This window comes from Paramisgurnus dabryanus, chromosome 5, assembly GCF_030506205.2.
Source record: "Paramisgurnus dabryanus chromosome 5, PD_genome_1.1, whole genome shotgun sequence".
NCBI lineage: Eukaryota > Metazoa > Chordata > Actinopteri > Cypriniformes > Cobitidae > Paramisgurnus > Paramisgurnus dabryanus.
Window position 1 is genome coordinate 28,469,621 of NC_133341.1, and position 23,641 is coordinate 28,493,261.

The following is a 23,641-nucleotide window of genomic DNA, read 5'->3' on the forward strand; positions in this document are numbered from 1 at the left end:
TAACAAACAAACACCCTGACTGGATTTGATCAGTGTGAAAAATCCAGAAAAATATACTTTGTTCAGTTTTGTTCAGCTCCTAAATGTTGTACCGTTTATGGAAAAGACTTTACAGTATGTTAGGCTCCATTTTTGTGAATGTTTCACTGTGTTGGGTTATATGGCATCATGGCTCCTGATGGAGTGTTATGTTCATCACTGCCGCTGTCTGGCACAGCGCAACCTTCTGTTTAAATGAAACATGTACAGTAAAAAAAAAACAAATATGGGACTTTTTTCTGTGATGAAGTATTTGCTTCAGATGAAATGAAGACATTATAGTTTCATATCAAGGTACATCTATTATTTTTGTTCATCGAGGAAAAAAACAGAATAAATATAACTTTAACATTTGTTTCTGTCTTATTTTTACTTCTCTTTAAGGGAATTTGCTGTGTGCTAACAGAAATTAAAGAAACCGTTTAAAATTATACCCTAATAATATCAACTTGATTTCAGGAGACCGAGTACGTTATGACAATCTTTCAAAAACCATTATGGAGAGAAAAGAGCTTGAGGAGAGAGAGAAGCTCATGCACACTCAAGCATCACGATTCGGGTTTGTTCAATACCTGTTCTGGGGCCACCTATGGGTGTGCTACCCCGTGTGGAAAATGGGGTTAATGAACATTTATCACCATTGGTCAAAATAAAGTTGTTCGTTCTACACTATTAGAAATAGAGGCAGAAAAGCTGGGGTGGTACCCTTTGCATCTAAGGGTGCATATTAGTACCTTAAAGTGCACCTATTTTAAATCGGACAATAGGTGCTCTTTAACGGTGCATAAAATATACATATTGGTATCTCAGAGGTGCATACTTGTACCTAAAGGGTACTGTCCCATTGACAACTTTTGTACCTTTCTGCCAGTGTATATAAATATATGTGGGTCATCTTTGCCCTGCCGAAACTGATTTTACAGGTGCACCCAAATTTCTCCATTTGGTCAGAAAATTGTATAGTATTTGCGCCTTAGGACATTTATTTTTCCAACTTTTATAAAAACTCACATGCTGTTGTCTAAATATTAGATAGGCTACTAGATGTAAATTAAGTGCTAAGACTTTTAAAACGTTTAAAACCTATTGACCTATATAAAATATGAACTATATTTTTGTAGCCTATTTACTTTCCAACACCTGCACACTTAAAACTTTATACTTTTGTAAACATAAATGTTAAAATGACAAAGCATAATGTAAACCGATTAATGAGTTACATCACATTTGCTTGTTATTGGCCCCTGTTTGTTGTGCTTCATATCGGATAGAAAAACTTTTTAAAACTTAACCAAAATAAATAACAGCCTTAATGAAAACATAGTTTTACATTTTAGCACGCAGATTAAAGGTAACTCAACTCCCCAAAGCATTGTGCAATGGCATGAAACGTTTCTCTTACTCACCACTGTCTATTTGATCTCTGCGCTCGTGCGTGTCCTCGAGTTATGAAGGCGCGCCCCCGCGCTCCCTCAGGTAAATGGGGAACGAGGACGAGTCTCAGTGAGCGTCTCTGCCTGAGCTGAAGTGACCAAAATGGGTCTTCTTGGAGTGACCGGGACGCGGGTGTTTGTGACAATCTGTCTGCTGTGGATAAGTGGATGTGTCTCGCAAAAAGTGAGTTCATGTTTGCGGCAATTATAGCTTCACTTTCCTTTTTTTGTTTGTTTGCTGTTTGTTTTGGCTTGTCAAATGTCGCGAGGTGTTTACAGCTCGGTGTAACGTTAGTGTATAATGGCAGGTATAGGCTAACTTATATTAGTTGTTAAATGTTTAACGTGTACTGGTTTGAAGTGTTTTTACTTGGATAAGGTGTGGGTTCTGTGATGAAACTTGTTGTGTGGTCCGGGTTCGGTTCAGCTCGGGCCAACGAGTTCGTGGTCGGTGCGTTGTAAATAAATAAATAAATGAAACACAATCTGGGAAATGTTTCTACTGAGTTTTATTTTTTAGACGTTTTAAAATATGACAGTTATTTTTATTTTTTTGTTTATTTATTTTGAAAAATCATAAAATACATTTTAAGGGAAATATACAAAGGTTTTGACAAAAACACCAAAGTTTTTTGATAGCCAACATAGGCTAAGTTAGGCTACTATGTAGGTGTAGGATCAGAAGCAATAATACCCAACAAATGAAGAAGGGACGAAAGAACAAATAATACATTTCATTTTTTTCTTGTGTGCATTTGTGAGGAAGGTGTCAGTATAAAGTGTCTGAACTGCAGTGTCTGTAGAGCCCTAGATCTGCACAATTTTGACCTGAATGCAAAACCTTTATGTTTGATATTGTGCCATCATCATCATCATATTTCATCCACTTTTACTATTTTGCATTCTACTATGTAGACCAACCACCTATATAACCTGAAGTTCATGACAACACTACTGTAAATCATCAAGTTTCTGAATCTAAACATTAGTGAGCATTAACTAATCTTTACTCCGTTTATGTCACTCTTTGAGAGTTTGTGGTTTATGTTGTTAAGTCGAGGCTTACTGTCTGAAGTGATTAGCAGATTCCTGTGGAAATCATGCTGCACTCGTGCATTTAAACACATTGCTCTGTGCTTATTTCCTCATGCTGCTGTTTATTTCCTCATGCTGCCGTTCAGCAACACATATTTCTTTTTCCAGGCATAGATGTCATGATTTACTGACTGTTACAGTTATACCAATCACAAAACTTAGAATCCAATTTTAAAGGTGCACAGTAATAGTTGACTCATTAAAAACATTTTCCACTTAAAAATACATTGGAATAGTACTTTGCTGTTTAAAATCATGCAAATTAAAGGATTAGTCCACTTTCATAAGAACATTTCCTGATAATTTACTCAGCCCGATGTCATTCAAGATGTTTATGTCTTTCTTTCTTCAGTCAAAAAGTAATTAAGTTTTTTTTTGTTAAGGAAAACATTACAGTATTTTTCTTCAGCCTCAACGATTTAAAGGTCCTAGTTACAATGCAGCTTCAAAAAGTGCTCTAAACGATCCAAACCGAGGCATCAGGGTCTTATGTAGTCTTATCTTGTCTCAAGATACATACTTGTAATGTTTTTTTGTAATGTTTTGCTTGTAAAAACTACTTAAATGTCCTTATATAACTAGTCTTGGATTAATCTTAACTTTGTCTGGAAAACTGCCACATAAAGCACTGTTTTATTCTTTTGTAGAAAGTTCATGACATCTGTGCTTGTTATCACTCTAAAAATGGCTGGATTATTTTTGACCCATTATGGGTAAATATTGGACAGAACACACCGCTGGGTTAAAATTGACCCAATGCTGGGTTGTTTTTACCCAACTGCTGGGTTATACCCCATGGTTGCATAACAACAACCCAATATTGGATCATTTTTAACCCAGCATGTGTTTTGTCGAGGGATTTTTTGTGTTCGGCCGAATACCGAATCCACTGTTTAAGATTCATCCGAATACCGAATACTGAATACCTACTCGCATCCTTATTCCATTAACACAGTAAAACACATAATAATGAAGTAAACAACGTCCACAGCAGTGTATTTTTCATTTTATTTTATTTTTAACTGTAAAAAAAGGATAGGCAACATTATGCCAGGATGACAAGTGGGAAAAACTATTTTGACAATTACCATAAGCCTATGCATAATGAAAGCGATGCGGTGTGATGCGCTAGTTTTTGCCAGGGCGTCCACGAAATGTGAACCGCCCTTAAGGCTCACCGAAAAAAAATGCTTATCTCCACATCAGCACCCGATGTGTGTAATCAACGGCCGCGTGACATCGACCAGCTCTCTTTTTCCTTTTGCATTAACTAGAATTTTGAAACTGGAAGTGTTTTTGTTGTTGTTTGATTTTTATCATCATTAAGAGATAGTGGAGTAAACAATGTCACTTTTTGCTTAAGTTGTCTTCTAGGGAAAGGGGAAAGGATGGAAGTAAATGCTTAACGATTAATCGCAATTAATCGTTAGCAGAATAACAGTTTTTGTTTACATCATATATGTGTGTGTGTGAACTGTGTATAATAACTTTGTATAAATAAATGTACACACATGCATGTATATGTTTTAGAAATGTTTACATGTGTATATACTTTTGTATATTTATGTATAATTTATATTATATATAAATATAAATACTTAAAATATAAAAAAAAAATCTTAAAATTATACATGAATGTGTTCATATTTATATATAGACATATTTATTATACACAGTTTACACACATATGTGATGTAAACAAAAACTTTTATTCTGCTAACGATTAATCGCGATTAATTGTTTAGCATCCCTAAACTAAACCTATGAGTGAAGTTTCCCGGAAATTGCTTAAGTCTAGTACCTGACTAAAATTAATGTTTGAGCTGTCGTAACTGAAATCGGTTTGCACTGACATATCTTAAAATATATCAGTGCCATTGTTTTGTCTCAATATCAGTAATGTTTTTTTTTTGTAAGGTTACTTTGTAGAAACTACTTAAATATCCTAATATAACTAAGGCCTAGTCCTGGATTAATCTGAACACTGTCCAGGAAACTGCCCCTATGAGTTGGAAGTTGAAGTAAATTTTAATTCCTGCATTTTAAAGACAAAGTTTACAATCATTTTCAATTGCGGCTGAAAAACACATATATTGTGTCACGCAATATACTTAGATTTAATCTCAAGTGTTTATCAAAAAAATTATGACTAGGGCTGACGCACACAATGAATGATTTTCTCTCATTCTTCAGTAAGTGCTGCGTGGGTCTTAAATTCCTGGTTGTATGCATGCATTTGTGTTCGCATGTCTATGCAAAGCACTTGTGGATTGTAAATGATTTCTCTCAATAACCTCACCCAACAAATGCTGCATCACACCCACACAATTCTGACACTTTCACCCGGCCCCCATGAGAATGGAGAGAGCCACTTACAGTATAACAGTTTTAATGAGAGCTAACCACTAATGTGCCGTGGTTGGCCAGAAAACAAAATTCATGTGAATTTGGAAACCTAGAAAACGTGATTTGTTGAGACAAATACAGCAATGATTCGTTTGGTCTGGGTGTGAACGATGATTATGAAATGTGATTTGTTTATGAAAATTGTAAATGATTATGAAAATGATTGATTTTAAAATCACTCTGAATAAAAAAAACTAAAGAAATGCTGGGTTGGTTCAAAGTTGTTGGGTAAAATATGGACAAACCTAACCTTTGAGGCCCGTTCTTTCTGTGTTTTTGAAGCTTTGATTTTGTGCAATATAACATGTGTTCATATTTTACGTGTAAAAAACGTGGTATTTTTCACACAATTTACACAATTTAATCTGTATACCGCTGTTTTCACTGTCCTCAAAACGAGCTGATGTCGTCCTTTTTCTATGAAGTCCATCCAGAAATGCGTAATGAGTTCTGATTGTGTAGTTTTTTTAGTGTGTTGTGATTCGATAGCAGCTTACAGTAGCTTGCCGTTAGCTTAGCTGGCGACTGACGTATTCCTGTGGGTGGAGCTTAGTCAAAAAAACTGACGTCATTAAAGCAGGAAGTATAGGGCTGTAGTCCAAACGGCCGTTCGCTGTAGGCTTTGAAAGGCGAATTCTGTTAAAGAAAACATATCGCCTGGCAGTGAACTTTGAGCTTTATAATTTTACAGGTATTATTTATGCTATTATAGCAAAATTACACACTAACTAGGGTTTAAAAAATGTGATCTGAAAGAACGTGACCTTTAACCTATGGTTGGGTCTAATATGGACATTTTCTAGGTTAATTTTACCCAATGCGGCATATTTGGTTATGCAACTGAATCAATACTTCATAAAGTTAATGTAAAATGTTTTTAAGCAGCATTATTCTAATCATTTACAATTATTATACCAACCTCCTAATAAAGATGATTGATTGTAAAACTTTTCATTTGCCTTGAAGTGCACTTTATGTACAGTAAGTATTTTTAGGATACTTCCACGGGAGAACTTAATAATGCCATAATGACATTGAGACCAGCCCTGGATCTAAAACATTGTACTTGTTTGACAGATATCTATTTACATTTTTTTAAAGGGCCAGTGTCCCCAATGTAGAGTTTAATTTAATAAAGGGCAGGTTCTTTTTGAGAAGGCACATGATAGATTTATCAAGAATGCTTTTTTGAAGTGGCTCATAGTCTCACTGTGCTTAAAGCAATCTCACTTTTCAAAACCAATAAATAGCTTTGCTCCCCTGATAGCCCCTTTACAGGGGCCCATTGCATGTTTGCAGAGGAATCACAGGGGTGTTTGTGCATTTGAGCGTGTGTGTGTGTGTGTGTGTGTGTGTGTGTGTGTGTGTGTGTGTGTGTGTGTGTGTGTGTGTGTGTGTGTGTGTGTGTGTGTGTGTGTGTGTGTGTGTGTGTGGCAATAGGGCTTTAACCCTCTGCTCACACAAGTAGTCATATTGTCAGCTTATAATATCTCTGAATCTTCTGTTGTGAAAACCCTCCAGAGTGCAAAACCGTGACGTGAACTTATTTAATTTCTTGTGTTTCATTTCATGTCATGCTTTTCTACAATAAGTCTGTTGTTAAAGGCCTCTGAGCCTTATCTGCCAAAATGTTGTGAAGGTCAGAAAGAGAAAGAGATTTCCATAAAAACGAAATCAAGAAGAGTTATGAAATGTTCAAATCAAAATCAAATCACTTTTATTGTCCCAGCTTTTCACAATATACACAATATACAATAGTACACGGTATACAAAAATATGGAAAACTAAACATATATGCCTGTATACAGATGTATTGTACACATGTACACGGTTTTTTTTTAGTGCAAATGAATGATTGTGGCATTGTAGATTATTATTATTTACCTCTAAGGTTGAAAGATGAGAGAGATGTGCATAAAATATCAGATACAAGTGAAAGTTTTAGCACTGTTTTTCACATTGCAGCCTTCATTGTGAAATCTGCAGCTCCCTGCAACAGCTGCAAGATTATCTGGCAATGTTTTTCTCACACTCTTGGAAGGAGTGAAACAAAAAAGAAAGAAGGGAAAGAAAAACTTTTGCAAAAATCATCTATCATTAAAGAAACATTGCACTTTTATCGTTTTTACTTTTGTTTATATTTCAGTAAAAAGTAATTAACACTTTTATATAAATATATAGGTATATTCATATTTTATATAACATAAATATATATATATAAAGAATAATGCACAAAATAATCTTCACAGCTATCATATTTTTATTTTTTAAAGTTACTGCATTACCTTTATAGTGTTTCTCTAATCTCTACTTTTTGTGTCAGTGCCCACAGGGTTTTAAGTGCCCTAATTTCTTGTCACTTCTTTATTCTTGTTTTTTAATTGTTACCTGTTATATAGCGACTGTATAGCAACATCAATAGCCTACAACTAGTTTCATTGGCATCAGTTGTCAAGTAACTTTTAGGTATACACAAGTAACAAAGTAAACATGATCTGCTTGCATGCTTTTGCAAAGGAGAGTGAATGTATTAGTATAGTAGTAGCCATACTGACTCACTCATTGTTTTAAAGCACCTTTGATATAGGAACTATTTGTGTACTGGCCATTGATACCTAACCCTAAAGTCTATATTGACTGGCATTCACAAATCATTGTACTTCCTCATTGTGACCATTCATAAAGCCACTGCATCCTCTAAGCCCATTGGTTAACATTTGCGTTGTCCTGCTTAACAAAGAAAGACACTTAAGAGCAAAGTTGTAACATTTTAATAGCATTTTTGGCATGCACTTAGGAACTGTGCACAGTAACTCCAAGAATTTGTATTAAAAATGTAAATGGATTAAAAAATGTGTGTGATTGGCAGAAGAAGGATGTTGTGGGTTCTGTTTCTGCTAGTCTGTGGTGCGATGACCAGCGGGACATTATGTAAAAACCTGATTCTTATTACCCTCATTTCAATAAAATGCTCTCTAACCAAACAGCAAACCCATCCAATGTCCCTTATGAGAGTGCCAGTACCCGTAGTACCAGCACGGCACTCTGATGTTACAAAGCTGGGATGTTTGGCATTATAAGAATGTCCCATATTCTATACCACTCTGTGGTACTTTGGGCACCATTCATGTGAAATGTACCATGCATGGTACCAGCTGATAGTGCACCATTATGGTGGAGCCGCAGTTATGACCCAATTTCATCTATTCAAAGGGCGAATTCAAAAATCACTGCCAACATTTTTATCTTTTGAAATGAGAAGAGATCGTGTTGGACATGATTGGACCAAATGGCTTTAGAAGAGCAAATCACTTTAAATGGGTAGTTCAGTGAAGCCGTTGAAACAGGAAAATGATAAGAGAATGACATGAACATTTGGGGCAATTTTATTTATATAACTTTTTTTTTTTTTTTTGTTAATATATATGAAATAATAATTGGTTTACTTGTTCTTGTTCAGGATGGCAGGGAATAGGAAGTTTTATAGCTGGGTCATGGTATGATAATATCGCTATTGTTTCTACTGTAATGTATAGTTGTTCAGAACTGCACTGTGTCAATCTTATACTTATTTTCTCTTTTTTTTATTTATGTTACAAAGTATACTCTTTATACTACATTAAAATATAATACAATAGTGTTATTTACTCATTCTGTAAAAAAAGTTCATATAACTTTCATATATTCTGTTAAAAAAATTAAGTTCATATAACTTTCTTGACTAATGAGGAGTTGCTATAAGCTAATTTTATTTTATTTGTATTAATTTAAGTTATTACAACATTATTTTTTATTTTTAACTCCTCACTAGTCAAGAAAATTGAAATTAATAGGGTTGTTTTTTTTCAAATTGATTAAACTTAAAAATGTAAGTGCAACAAGAAAATTGTTACATTGTACATGTTAGTTGAATATATTTCGCCTTTATGTTTGATTTATCGTGGACTTACTTTTATTGAGTGTGTTTTCAGTCTTAGTACGATTATTGATAATGTGTAAGGTCATGTAAGTATGTTAAGCAGTTTTCTTTTATCGGGGAAAGTCATAAATGGCTAAAGCAAAATTTTGCACAGGTAGATTTCTGCTTATTACCCCAATTTTGTTTCGCATGTAAAAGCCTAAAGTTTGTTTATGTGCGCATGTAAAAGATAAACATCACAAATGTAAGTAAATATAAAGTAATGCTTTCAACAGTTTTAAAACTCTTTTACATTTACAAGCTTTTTGAATGACAAGCAAGACTATAGGCAGTGACTAAAGATAAGTTGTCAAATCTATAGCATCACTGCCTGCGAGAAACCTGACAAATCTGTACATCCTGCGTAGCCAGTTTATGTAAACGCATGAAAACAGTTTTTTTATAATAAGCTTACTTGTGGTAGATATTTATTTTGTGCATGTAAACGCACTGAATATTGGTTACATTTTTCTTTACCACTAACACAAACCTTGTTTCACCTCTTGCTGCAGGTATTTTCTCTTATTTGTGTGCATTCTGCATTGCTCAACTTTCCTGAAATCGGCTTACTTTACACCCATACAGTGAGTGCCATTTGACCGGCTTAAATGTGTGGAACGTAATTATTAGCGTAGTAGCTCATGAAATTCAGGTAACAGTTTGGCAGGCTTTGACAAGCTGATCTCTGTTAGCTGTAGCTGAGTTTGACAAGCAAACTGAGTCAGAAAACATGGAGCTTCAACGAAAAAGAAGGAAGTTTAGCTAAAGAGGATTTTACCGTTTGACGTTGTTCTGTCTTTTGGGCTATACTGATCTGAGGTCATTTTTTTTTTAGTTTACTTTAGGGCTTTTGTGCCGATTTTACTTTAAACAAGTTGTGATTTTGGGGCGGGTAAGGTTACAAATCCCAAGCCTATTGCAACTCACATAACCTCTGCAAAATAGCTCATTTCCAAGTTAAACTGAATATTCAGGGATTTAGGGGATATCCAGAAACAGGATATCAAGGGATTTAAGGAATCAGGGATTTAAATCATCGGTGGTGACCGGGAAATCATGGTCGTGGTGCAAATCGCTTATTATTTGTTTAATATGTTATCTCTTTATGTTATCTTTACTATGGTACTGTTCGATGGTTTCAATTTGCTGCATTTAGCTGATATCGGCTGAAAGGATCTGGTAACCACATTTTTTTTATTCATGAGAAATAACTTGCATGGATGCATCATGGACACCAAGCATGCATTAAGAATGGTTTAATATCAATTCTGTGCTGCCTATGGTCATCACTTGACTCCTCTTGAGACCTGTCTTGTATTGACAAGGTTTTGAAGTTTCATTATACTCTCCTGTAGTCCAAACCTGGTGCCATTAGGAAGTCCAATAAACAAACACTGCCCTGCCAAGGCTCGATTTGGAGTGGTCTGCCTCCGATTCCCATCTGCTTCTGGTTATAGAGAGGTTCCATCATCCTGCACACCCGTGAGATATTACAAACAGCATGTCTGAAAAACTTTTCCCTGAGGGTAGCAAAGCAGCCAGCATGTCCAACTTTGATACCTGATGAAGTAGGAAAGGATGAATAGTTTAGGGCGGGTAGGCAAATCAAAGCTAACTTTCCCTACATAACATTCAGTAACAAGTTTCTTTTCCAGCTGTCCGTTGTTGTTGCTCTAAAATAGGGTGAGTTGTTATTCTTCGCACAGTTTTCCAGCATCTAAATTTTCTACTTACCGTCAGACCGTCAGCGTCTGCCAAAATTGTTTAATGCTGTTAATGTGGCATTGAATGAACTTGAGAAGCATGCAAGATTTGCCTCTTGGTTTGTTGAACATGTGCCATTCTCTTGAACTTTCAGTGCTAGACCCACAGCAGGCTCCATTTTTTTATGATTTTAAAACCCCCTCAGCGCAGGTTCTGGGAATTATTACCTTGGGCAGTCTGTTGTTTCTCTACTGGATGTAAGTGTATTATTCTTACATCTTATTAAACTCAAGGAGTGCATACTGTACAATAAATGTTTTATTTTTCTCATTTCTCTCTTTAAGGCTTCAGTCACACCAAAAGCGCTTTAAACGCTTGCAAACGCAAGGCGCAACGCACTGCACTGCCTTTTTTAAAAAAAGAGCAGTGCGACGCGGCTTTTCATATTGCTAAGCAACCACCGAGTCAGCTGTCTTGTCAATCAAATATTGAAGCATGAGCTCTCTTTTGCTGTTAACTGTCATATCAGCAGAAACTTTAAAAAGAGGACGCTTGCTCTGACCTTGTTTGAGGGTGAGAGGTGCACAAACACACAGGAGAGAGTGAGCGAGTGGTGTCCGGTTCTTCAAAGCAACTGTAAACTTCCCTCGCCACAACGTAAGGCCCGCCTCTCCCCTCATTCGATTGGACAATGGAAAGACACGAATGACGTCGGGCGCTTCTCCGCTCTCAGCGCTCCTTCAAAAACGCGTGCGCGGCAGGCGGCAAAAAAACGCAAGGCGCTCGGCGCGCATAAACAGCGCGCAAATGCGCCCTGCCCATAGAATATCATTAAAAAAAGGCGCCTGCAACTGCCATAAACGCTATTGGTGTGACTGGCCCCTAAGGGGACAGAGAATGAAAATTTGTTTTTACCTTGTCTTTGTTGAATAATGGTAGTCTACCCGCATTTACGAACATACAAAAAGTGCTAGACATGCTAAACATCTCAGTCTCATAGATATTCCTCTTTTAGAAATGTCAGCCTGAAAATGGCCCAATCTGAAAAACTGATGCTTATGACATCACAGGCATCTCACTGCCCCTCCACTTTAAAATAATTGGCTAAATTTTTTGAGTGGCAGCAAAGTCAACCAATCAGTAGTGAGATTGGAAGTTAAGCCAGTAGGGGGAGCCAAATAGGTGCAAAACCACTTGTTTAAAATCCCCCACCCTAATAGAGCTATCTGAGAGAGGTTTTTAGGAAGCTTCTAAGGCATTACAGACCCAAACAAAAAATTTTTTGTCTACATGTCACATCACAGAACAAGGATAAATACCCCGTTCAATCATTCTATGTCACCTTTAAATTTGCTACACTATCCTGCAGAGTTTGAAGAAAACTTTGTTGGAGAATAGGCCACCACGCTGTCATAAAACTTGGTGAAAAATGGTCCTTAATTTTCACTCTGGCAACACAGTTTTAAAAAGTACACCTTTGCACCTAAAGAGTTCATATTAGTACCTTAATGGTAGCCTGACATTGTCATACTCCATTCAAGTTTTTGAGTCTGATACCGCTCCATAGGGCTGTGATTATGGGGGGTGTTTCAACCAAACCAGGACAAAAAAATGCCTCTGCACTCATTTGGATAGACCTACAGCAACCGAGTGTGTGATGTACCCTGTATGTTGAAATGGCGCCTGTCCTTTTGCAGCCTGACCTGAACTGCTAGTTATTTCGCTACAATGAAACTAACATAATGATTGTACCAAGTCTGAGTTAGCGAAACTACATTGACACCCACTATGTTTACTGTTTTCATTCATATCAGGACATTGTTAGTTATTTACTAAGTTGTGCAGTCAGACTATCTCTTACTATTTGTAAGCTTCCGAAAAGGAGCTGCTGGCAACAACCGCTAACAATATCTACGTTGTCGTCCCACTGAGTTGCCCATTTTCATTGTGTCCAATCATCTTAGCGACCATCAGAGCCAGCTAATAAATTAAACTTTTGCCGAATCCCGTAGGAGGGACGGTAAAAACATCTTTCCGATCAACAAATGCCTTGATTGCGTTTCTCAGTTCCTCTTTTAAATCATTGTGCTGTCGATATCTTCTAGAACAGACTCGATGGCAGAATTTTTACATCTCAATTCTTCAGCGGCAGCCATCTTTGTTGTAAACGGATTCAACACAACCGCTCTTTGGTGACGTGGTTGATTACGTTACTGTTGATCATCTGTCAATCATCGTATAAAGCCCTCCCTGACAATTATTGGTTGAACCAGCTTTGGTTTGAGCATAGTTGTGCCACAATGGAGTGACACCAGACCGAACTTCCCGACCTGAAATGTTGTGTGCGGAGCTAAGTTTGGCTGGCACCCAGGCTAACTCAAAGGTACATATTGGTACCAAATATATACATGTGTGTACCTCAATGGTATTTATTAGGACATTTTGAAGGGTTCTGGCCCAGTGACAGCCTGGGACATTTTTTAAACATATTTCTGACAGTGCAAGACTGGCATTGGAAAAACCTTGGTTAATACACTTCAACCTACAATTTTCGTATTTAAAGTTGTCTATACAGAGCCTGGTCCCTTAGTCCTATCTGTTGTATGAATAAAATTGAATCCCTTCCATTTGGTTTGAAATGTATATTCTCGGATGGCTGCGTCGGTTTGGAGGTCCCTAGTGTTTCTGTTTATATTTTTCCTATCGTCAAGCATTTCACTACATGTTGTACTGTGTATGTATGTTTGTGTATGTGACCAATAAAACCAATAAAATTTAGCTAATATGCTTTTTTGTATTTGATCCTAAGGTTTACTTTGACTGTGGAGCCAAGGTGGATGTTTCGGATGTCCAAGGTCTTATTCTGTCACCCGGCTTCCCGTATAACTATTCATCTGGCACTCATTGTGTGTGGCAGTTCTTCATACCCGCTGGCCATCAGCTGATTATGGAGATGTTTGATTTCGATGTTTTTGGGAGTCCCGACAGTACCAATACATTAGCAGACACCACCGATGAGGAACCAACTGATGAAAATGCAGAGGTCTCAAAAAGCCTATCTGTTGGCCAGAGCATGGGAAGTTTTTTCAAAAAAGTCCCATCTGCACGGAGAGAAGAGGTCAAGCAAGTGGTTGTTCAAGAGCAGTCCACCAAAATGGAGATGACCAAAGTTTCCAACTCTGACAAAATGCTGTCTGATTCCCCCTACGCAGTACTCTCATCTCCACAATCTTCTCAACAATTATCTGGAGCTCAAGACGAGGATAAAAAGGTTGGGGATTCTGTTTCACTCCAAGCATCGAGAGCAGCCAGTGACCCTATGGAAAATAACGTCAACTTTGTCACTACCAGCTCGGAAACATCCACCGAAATGGACGAAGAACTGAGCCCTAACACCTTTCCACCATTGATAGACGCCTGTCCCCAAGATGTCCTCTACATATCAGACCTCATCACCTTCTCATCTCGATTCTGCGGCTCCAGACGTCCCTCTAGCAGCCAATTGGTGTTTGGATCGGAAGATGACACGATGGAGGTCGTCATGGAGTTGATTACAACCACTCACTTGGGGCGTGGTTTCGCTTTACTGTTTCAATATCAGAATCAGACACAGTCAGCAATGATGGGGCGTCAGAAATCTGCATCGCTTTCAGAGGGCGGCACAGGTGCATTGCTGGGAGCAGTTAGTGGAGCGGTTGTGTTTGCCGTGTGTCTCGCCGGCATCCTCTGTGCGATTTTCAGGTACGACTGAAAGTTCTACATGTGGTGGTTTGTTTTGCAAGAAAAGCCAGATAAAAAATCCCATGATGCAATGCAAATGTGTTTATGAATCATAGGCAGATAGCTAGATTTCCAAAAAGGTCATGTCACTTGAAAAGTCTCTTTGTAGGATTATAGCTATTGAGGAAGGATTTTTGTGGCGTTTGAACACACCATCCTTCTCATTACTGCAATGCAAAACAGTGAAACATAACAATGCTATAACATTGTGAATCATGTTAGCATTTGTGTACTTTTAGAATTCATTGAGCTTTATTTGCTTTAATTTAATGTAATTTTTTAATGGTGGGGTTTTTTGTGCGTGTTTGTGCAACAACGACTATTAAAAGTCAGACGATAATTCTCAGCTTTTTTAAAAATTGGCTTGAAATTTCAAGACCGTAGTTCTGCCACTTGCATTTTTATTATTTTACTGTATATCCTCACTTTTCCGCTCTGTTACTTCTCTCAGTATCACATTTAGTCTGGCATTCATTTTCTTTAGAATTAGTCACATGCCCAGTCCCACGTCCGTGACATCTAACATCTCACAGTTAATGTTGACTCAGCTGGAGTTATTGTTCCCCATTGTTGGCATCCTAAACCAAGTCTTTCTTCTACACTTTCGGAAAAACTTTGATGCTAAATCGCTATTCATACCTGGACATGTCCATGGTGCCGCACCTGCCCGTAAACCGGATGCTCAAAAGCAATGTGCAGCAACACAATAGAAAAAAGGAAATTTAAGAAGTGGAGAGAAATGATATGAAAGCGGAAAGCAGAGACCTGCTTCAATTGATATATCATGCTTGTGTTTAAACAAACTAAAAGTACAACTTGAACTCTTTGTTGAGAATAGTAGTTTTACTCTTAAAGTGTGTTTTTAGGTTGCAGACAGTTTGCCTTAACTGAAATTAACTTTTTAAATGAACAATGATGTCTCTCATTGGCCTCATTTATATCCGGTATTATTATCTGCCTCTGGTGATCCAATTACAAATAATAGCACTGAATGCAGGTGTAAACAGAGTCTTGTCATCTGATTACTTTCAATATGATTTACTAGGCGGACAAATACAATATAGGCTAGATGTTCTAGACAACATCAAAGGATTGTGTATTCCTTTTGCATCCTCAGTATGCCAAAATAACATCTGTATTCTTTGCTTTGTCCCAAGTATGGGTTGAAAAACAATGTATCAGAAATTGAAAAAAAAAGTATCAGAAATTAGGAAAAGCCCTGCATAAATGTTGCTGTCTACTTTATATCTTAGGTCAAAGACTAATATTGAAGGAATAGTTTACTACAGATTAAAAATTAACCCAATTTTACACCATCTTTTTCATCTGAGTTATATTAAATAATATCCTGACTCTTTTTGGCTTTGTAATGGCATTGAATAGTGGCCATTTTTGAAGCCCATCCATCATCAGCCACTGGAAAAATTAAGAGACCACTCCATTTTTAACTTTAAATTATCATTTCAAGATTGTGACCATTTCAGTCCAGTGTCTGTTGGATTTCAACAAAAGCAAACCTTGGGTATCACATAAAATCACCAAACAGCAAATGTAAAATATTGAGAGCATAACGACAAGACCCATTAAAGAAGTGACAAAAAAGTTTTTTCCCCAATTTTTTTCATTTTTTTTCCTTAAATGTAAAAACATTAGTATTTTGTTGTTGAGAAATGAATTTGAACTTGTTTTTTCTGCAGTATTGAAGGTCAGAAAACACTGTATCTTTGTTTGTTTGGACCATGTTTATCCATTTCAATTTTTGTAAATAAATTAAAAAAAACGTTATTTTTTTTATGAATTTGGCAGAAATGTTGTCGGTAATTGAAAGAATTAAACAAAAATGATAATTTTACCGAACACGTGTAAATAATATGCAGCATTTTTTTTTTCAAATCAACAATTTCAATTTGAATTTTATAAGTTATGTCAAACTTTTTTTAAGACAAAACTTAAAAATGGGGGGCTGAATTGACTTGCAAAACAAAGTTGTTTTAACTTGATGCTGCATTTTTCTACAGTGTATAAATAGTAAATCTGAAAGGGACTATTGGAAATTTTTTGGGAGAGAAAACAATTCATATTTTAAGCAATCAATATTTTTTGTGTAAATGTAAACACATCTGGATCAATAATAGTGGCACGCTGGGTCCTTGTCGGTACCAAAGATATTGAAAATAACAAGGTTGAACCCTAGATTGGTCTGCCTTATTTTTCTTAAAGTTGCCTACAGGTATATGTTAAATTCCAGCTTCAGTTCTCAACAGGAGAGGCTTACAAAACTATTTCAATGTCCTAACTGTTCTCTGTGGGATATAGAGGCAATATAACTGAAGCCTGGATATGAATTTCATCCTTGGGCTTCCAAGGTCATGCAATTATAATCGATTTTGCAGGAGAAATCAGACAGATTGAAATATCTGGTTTAGCCTTCACAAAATTGCACCGGTGTACGGCAAACACGCCGGAAATTAGTTTTATGTATTTGAGTTCTCCCTGTGTGTCCTACCTAGACAGATATTGTAACGTGGTTAAGCCGAGAGGAGTAAATGGTTATTTAATGCAGCACCTGATAAGTACATAAAAATAACAGTGATGTTATTTGTGTGTTACCAGACCAAAACTGTGTGCGAAAGGAGCCACGACTGCTTCGTCCATCAGCTCAGAGGTAAACACACAAAATATAGGATGATGTTGTATTCTTTTATTCTTTTTATATTCTGTTCAAGGTTTATCTTTATGGAGGAAGAGTTTGTTTTGTAACATGTGTAGTAAACCTGCCCTGTGCTGCAGGTTCCAGGAGGAGTTTTGAATTCAGCAGCAGATGTTAGTGAACTGCAGATGGTTTCTTCTAATCGCCTGGAGCAGCAGACGGGTAAAGCGGGCGACAACAACAACCATTCCCTCCACCACAGCCAGTCCCATACAGGTTCTCTCTCTCTCTCTTTCTATTGTTTTCTGCTTTTGTCGTAGAAGGGAACATTGGGGTCATTGGGTTCTGGGTGTTGAGGAAAGCTGTTGATGAGTTCATATGTCCTCTCTCTGAACCTGTGCTGTACTTTCTGTACTTTGTCTCTAAGGATAAAAGGTTAAGGACAATAGTGCAAGACCCCTATTTCTATCAAAGCTTTCCCTGCTATGACTAGTTATCTCATCAATTCAGAAAAAACACTTCCCTGCCAATAACAAGTTTTAACGGCAATTCATGTTTCCGCTATTATCAACTAGGTGGCGCTTTTACCCCACTTATTAAACACTAATAGGTGATTCTCGCGAAATTAGACTTATGAGTTGTCATGAAACATTCTGATAAAAAAAGTAAATGCAAAGTAAGAGAATCAAAATAAGAAGCATACATTTACAAACATCTCTTCATGTACTATTTTGCACATGATTTCAAATGACATCATACAAACCAATTTTGTTGTTTTTTCCACATTTAAGGGAAAATTTTCATTACCGCAACGTGTCCATGACTGGATTTGGGTTCTTTGACATGGAAAATTTATAATAAAAAAATAAAAAAATAAAAGCTTCAGTGCATGTTATATTTTAAACATTTACAGTCAAGAAACATGTGATATTTGGTGATCATTGGTAAATGTAGAGACAATAATAAGGAATATAAAGTGTCCAAGAGCAATTTTCTCATCCTCCGCAACAATTTTCAATAATTCAATCAAACATTTAAAAAAAATTGTTGGAAGGGACAAAATTGACTGTGACCCTCAAGATGGCTACCAGGTAGGGATGCTAAACAATTAATCGCGATTAATCGTTAGCAGAATAAAAGTTTTTGTTTACATCATATATGTGTGTGAACTGTGTATAATAAATTTGTATAAATAAATGTACACACATGCATGTATATGTTTTAGAAATGTGTACATTTGTATATTTATGTATAATTTATTTTATATATAAATATAAATACTTAATATATACATTTTTTTTCTTAAAATTATACATGAATGTGTTCATATTTATATATATATATATATATATATATACATATTTATTATACACAGTTCACACACATATGTGATGTAAACAAAAACTTTTATTCTGCTAATGATTAATCGCGATTAATTGTTTAGCATCCCTACTACCAGGTAAGCAGTTCTTATTCTTTCACTCCAGATAAAAGTTGAAATTTTGTTTGTCATAGTACCTAGACAACTTTTTAGTTCTCATTTACCGAAACATGAGTTTGTAAATGCGTATATTTAATGTAATATCATGTTGCGGTAATGATCATTTTTGATATTGATAATCTAAAAATAGTAAATATAAAAAAAAATATTTTTTAAATCCTCTTAAAATAATATTTATAGTAAGTTCAGACATTAATCTTATATGTGCAATATATTAAACAAAAATCTGATGCTGGACACCTTATGAAAGTCTGGATTTCATGAGAATCACCCTAATGCATACACTGATCCAAAAACAGTCAAAACTTTGTTCATTGTTCTGAATCTGATCCCTAACAAAAGTTCTTTACAAAAATACAATTATCTCAGCTTTTTGCTCAAAATTTGGTATTTTTGAAGAAACCTACCCATATTTGAAAAAGAGAAAAAAAATGAAGATGAAGTTTATTACTAGATTACCAATACCACCGTCATTCGCTCTAACAACTTGATGGAAAAACACCTGATTCACATTTGTTTGTTTTTCGTTTTTTGTGAATTTTGAAATGATAAGCTTCAAATTTGGATGGAGACCCAGCAACTAATGTACCAATAATGTTAAAACTGATTTGTTTGCATTGAAAGTCATTTTCTTAACATTTAATGCCCGGCGTATATGTTGTTTGCTGTGAAGGATCATCAGTAAATGCAGCATGTGATGCATCAGAGAAGACTGCTTTGGAGATGTTCTCCAGTGGCCTGACTGAACTAGAGCTGGGCACAGATGAGGTGTTTGTGAACATTTCTACACCTGCTTCAGCTAAATTGCCCTTCTCTGCACACACAGTAAGTATCTCACTGTTCACTTGTATGTGCCTTACTCCTCTAAATATATCTCATCTGCATGGGTCTCACTCCATGTTTGCACACATCTCACTTCTCATCTGAATGGGTGTCACTCCTTATCTGCATGCTACACACAGACGAGAAGTGCGATGCAGTTGAAGGGTGAGATTCACGCAGAAAAGGAGTAAGATGCATGCATCTTATTTCACTCCTCATCTGCCTGTATCTCACCCTTGTCTGCATTGGTCTCATGCATTCTTTGTAGGTATCTATCTCATTCAATGGCATTTCATACTTTGTTTTGTCCAATTTTTACAATTATAAAAATTTCAATGCATATTTATCTCGTCATACTCCGATGGCTTTGTACTATCTGTTTACTCTCGCTTGGTAAGCTTTCTTCATGACACTGAATAGTTTTCAGCATGAATAGCCGGTGCAGTGTTCTGCATTGATTGAACATCACCACACACCAAGAAGCTTGGCCTCATAGACGCTGCTCTTCACTGGAGGATGCTGGGACAGAGAAACTCTGGCAGCCGAAGGGGTGCTGGCCCACTAATAGCTCTCCCTAATGAATGCTTTCCGCCCGTAGCCAATTTCCCAGCTCCAGCGCTGTGCGTTTCTCCGCGAATGTGTGTGTGCGTGTGGTCCATACTGCTTTGGCTCTAAATTGTGACATGAAAAATTTGCCAAGCTGCGTTCATCCAAAGAGGTTTGAGAAGAATCAGAAACCTGCATCTCTTTGCGAGACGCTGCGGGGTGCACCCTAACTTTTTGGCACTGTAGTTCCTTTATCCTATTTTGCCTTTGCCCAAAGCCAAACAATTTGGTATTGTGTTCGTTATAATGTCACAATGCCAGAACAGCTCAAGATTAAACCCAACATAATACTCGTCTAGACATTGGGATCTCCTGGAGATTGTGTGTGAGAACTGTCAAACCCCTATGGATGAGAAAACCCCTTCTGAAGCTTACACAAAGATCGCACACATGTCTGATTAACTGCCTAGCATAAAATATGTAAAGGTTTTGGCTTTGCGTGGCCCTCGTGTAGATTTGTGACCTGGGCACGGTGTCTAGAACTGCTAAGAAAAAAATAAATTAAATTTATAGAAGAGAAATAGTCAGACATTGTGGTGACCTTTATTTATTGGCTCTTAAAGAATGAACCACCAAATTATATTGATTTAAACATTTGAAGCATTATGAAACACAACGCATTTCATTTAGCCAACATTTTGCATCAAATGTACATTTATAAAAGAGATTCATATATTTTATACTGTATTGGATTCTGCTGTCTGGATGAAAGTTTGAATTTCAGCATTGAGGGATGTTTATAGGATTTGTCAATTATAATGAAGAATCTAAAACTATACTCTCTCTTAGCAACGAGACCGTTTCCTAAGACACAGTGACACAGGACCCAGTCGCCTCTTTGATTGGTCATCTCCAGATTCAGCCCTGCCTACTGTAACCAAGAGCAGTCTTACTGGATCAGCAAACAGCACACGACCAAGAGCATGGAGCGTACGAACCTTCCAGGATCTCATTCCTCCGCTTCCCCAACTTCATAAGAAATGGTGTAGTTGGAATTCAACAAGCCCCTTTACCAAACTGGTGGACAGTGTGAGTATTATGGTATTTTGGACCTACTTAATATTAGGTCTCTTTAAATACCCACTTGCATAAGATAATTTGTATACATGAGAGGGCACAGGACACTTATGGCGCTTTTCCATTGCGTAGTACCCCACGGTTTGGTTTGGTTTGGGTCAGCTTACTTTTGGGGGCTTTTCCACTGGGCGCAGTACGTAGTACCCAATACTTTTTTTAGTACCCCCTCAGTTGGGGTTCCAAGCGACCAGAGCAGATACCAAAACGTGACGCGAAAACACTGTATAGCACTGATTGGTCTGAGGGAATCGTCACTACCAGCGTCATTACTATAATGTAAAATAATAGCTTTACCTTCATGCTAGCTTGCGCTGTCTCGAGTAAACCGGTTGTCATCTGTGCTTTGCTCTGAGTTCCCAAACTCCCTTTCAGTGATGAAAAACAGACTGAGAAATAAATGAATGTATTTGAATGTACAACAATGCTCTCACTTGTATGATGTCATAGCAGTAGGCAGCGCAAATATAACGACACACCTATAATCCCTCCCACTCCGAAGTATTACTAAACTTGATGGAAAAGCTAACCAAGCCAAAGTGAGGTGAGCTAACCCAAACCAAACCGTGGGGTACTATGCAATGGACACATGTTTAGTCACATGTAAAGAGAAAAAAGCAAAGGGCCCAAGACACATCCCTGTGGTACTCCTGTACTCAGGGTGATGATGCTGGAGGTGTCCTGGTCCACTCTCACAACCTGGGGTTTGCCTGAGAGGAACTTTGTAACCTAAATGCAGAGGAAGGTATTTAAACCAAGGTCCCTGAGCTTAGAGGCAAGTCTATGATGGTGTTAAAGGCTGAGCAATAGTCTATAAACAGCAACATTACATGATTCACTATGTTGTTGTCGATGTGGGTGAGAGTGGTGTGCAGAATGTGGGAGACAGCTGATAGAGCGTCCATATTGTCCAGAAAACATCTGTCTGTCTGTCAAAGACCCAAATAGAGAGGATTTGATTATTGATGATGACTGTATAACATTTAAAACTCTGCCCTCAGGGACTTCCAAGCACAGTTACAGATGGTGGAAGGGCAAAGGTCCTTTCAGACGTACCACCTCAGACTCCTGATGAGGGCTGCCACTCGGACTCCTTCATGAGCAACGCTTCATACCCGCTGACTCAGCCTGCCCAGCGCCAACGACGACTTAACTCCACCAGCAACCTCCGACGTACCCGTTTCAATCCACCATGCTTCGGCCTGCTCTCTGGAACATCCGAGTCCTCCAAGCCACAGGGGTCGAACACTGTAAATGGAATTACAAGCTCAAATCAGCTGTCTGAGACCACCAGTGCCATCTCTGGCCAGCAACAAGCATTAAGTGCTGAGGACAACCATGTCACTGTGCCAGTGTTTGCTATATCAGAAGAGGAAGACCGACAGCCTCTTGTTATAGCCGAACATCATGATGAGCCTTTGAGGTTGAACAAACAGAAGTGCGATGGGCCAAACATGCCACTTCTGTCGAAAGGCCCGGCCCCTACCGCCCAACCAGATGATCACTTTCTAGTGAAGGGCGATGGTCTAACTGGAGGTCAGAGTGGGATGTTGTTTCTCGAAATAGAGGGTCCTTTACCTCTCTCGTGTTAACAGTGACTCAAAGATAAGAAAATAAAATAAAGATGTTCCTTATGCCAATCAGTGCCATGTGGTTGAAATATGGTGGTCATGGTCACATGGTTCAGCCAATAGATAGGCCAAGAAGAGAAGGTGCCTTGTAATCCACATGGATTTATTATGAAAAATTGGAAAGTTCATTGAAAAATATTTTGTGTTGGAGCACTTATTGTTCTTCTTTGGTTGGTAAAGCCATCACTTCTGTATTCACAGGGTTTATGTAAGTATAAAATCATCTATCAGTATAGTTTGTAACTTTTAATTGTTTCAATTGTGTATATATATGAATGTAACTATGAACACTTAATGTTCCATTCACTAATAAGGGCGAGAGATTGAAGTTGGACTGACTGTATTGTTACTTCATCAAGTTCCTTGTTTGTTCAGTGAACAACACAAATGTTTCCTAATCCCTTTGAAACACGTAGAAGACCAATTAACAGGTTTAGCAGAAAGCTGCTTGATATCCCTCACGTTTCATTTGTTTTTCTTTCCTTTCAAAACAAGCCCAAAACACTTTTACTCCTTCATAAGTTAAAGTCTTTTATATTTTTCATATGACTTAACAAAGAAAAAAAAAATTTGTTAAAATATGCTTTTGTTTGATTGTTCTAGTTTGTATGTTTCATTGTCACGATTGTTTCTCAGTTCCTTCATGTTTCTCCTGTAGCACTTCTTATTGTGCCTTGTGGCAACTATCTATGCTGCTAAATATGTACTGATGCAATAATTGAAAATGTACACAATCATATTTTTATAACGTATTCAATTTCTTATATGCTGCAACAGTGTTTTCAATATTCAGTATGGTATATTTGTATCTAACTGTGAGACATGTTGGTTTATAAAGGGAACTGATCACTCTACAGACCTATAAAATGCAGTAACTAACATTTAATGCAAATAAATGTTTTTGTACAGTGAAATTTTGTGGGTGCTGTATTCCCAGGTGGA

At 37.2% G+C, this 23,641-nt stretch overlaps 1 protein-coding gene across 1 annotated transcript; it reads left to right on the forward strand.

Moving 5' to 3' along the window:
* The first annotated feature begins 1,441 nt into the window (after window positions 1–1,441).
* On the forward strand, window positions 1,442–23,641 carry LOC135732605 (uncharacterized). The gene is made up of 7 exons (XM_065250817.1): window positions 1,442–1,656; window positions 13,445–14,376; window positions 17,029–17,080; window positions 17,206–17,341; window positions 19,240–19,391; window positions 20,784–21,023; window positions 22,070–23,641. The coding sequence occupies exons 1-7, from the start codon at window positions 1,576–1,578 to the stop codon at window positions 22,658–22,660; spliced, it is 2,184 nt and encodes a 727-aa protein (XP_065106889.1). The 5' UTR covers window positions 1,442–1,575; the 3' UTR covers window positions 22,661–23,641.

What these genes read in the sequence shown, in the direction of transcription:
- LOC135732605 (XM_065250817.1), top strand. Translation starts at nt 1,576, where the DNA reads ATGGGTCTTCTTGGAGTGACCGGGACGCGGGTGTTTGTGACAATCTGT. An exon ending in GTGGATGTGTCTCGCAAAAA is followed by an intron (nt 1,657 to 13,444) that starts GTGAGTTCATGT and finishes TTTGATCCTAAG; the next exon opens with GTTTACTTTGACTGTGGAGC. An exon ending in ATCCTCTGTGCGATTTTCAG is followed by an intron (nt 14,377 to 17,028) that starts GTACGACTGAAA and finishes GTGTGTTACCAG; the next exon opens with ACCAAAACTGTGTGCGAAAG.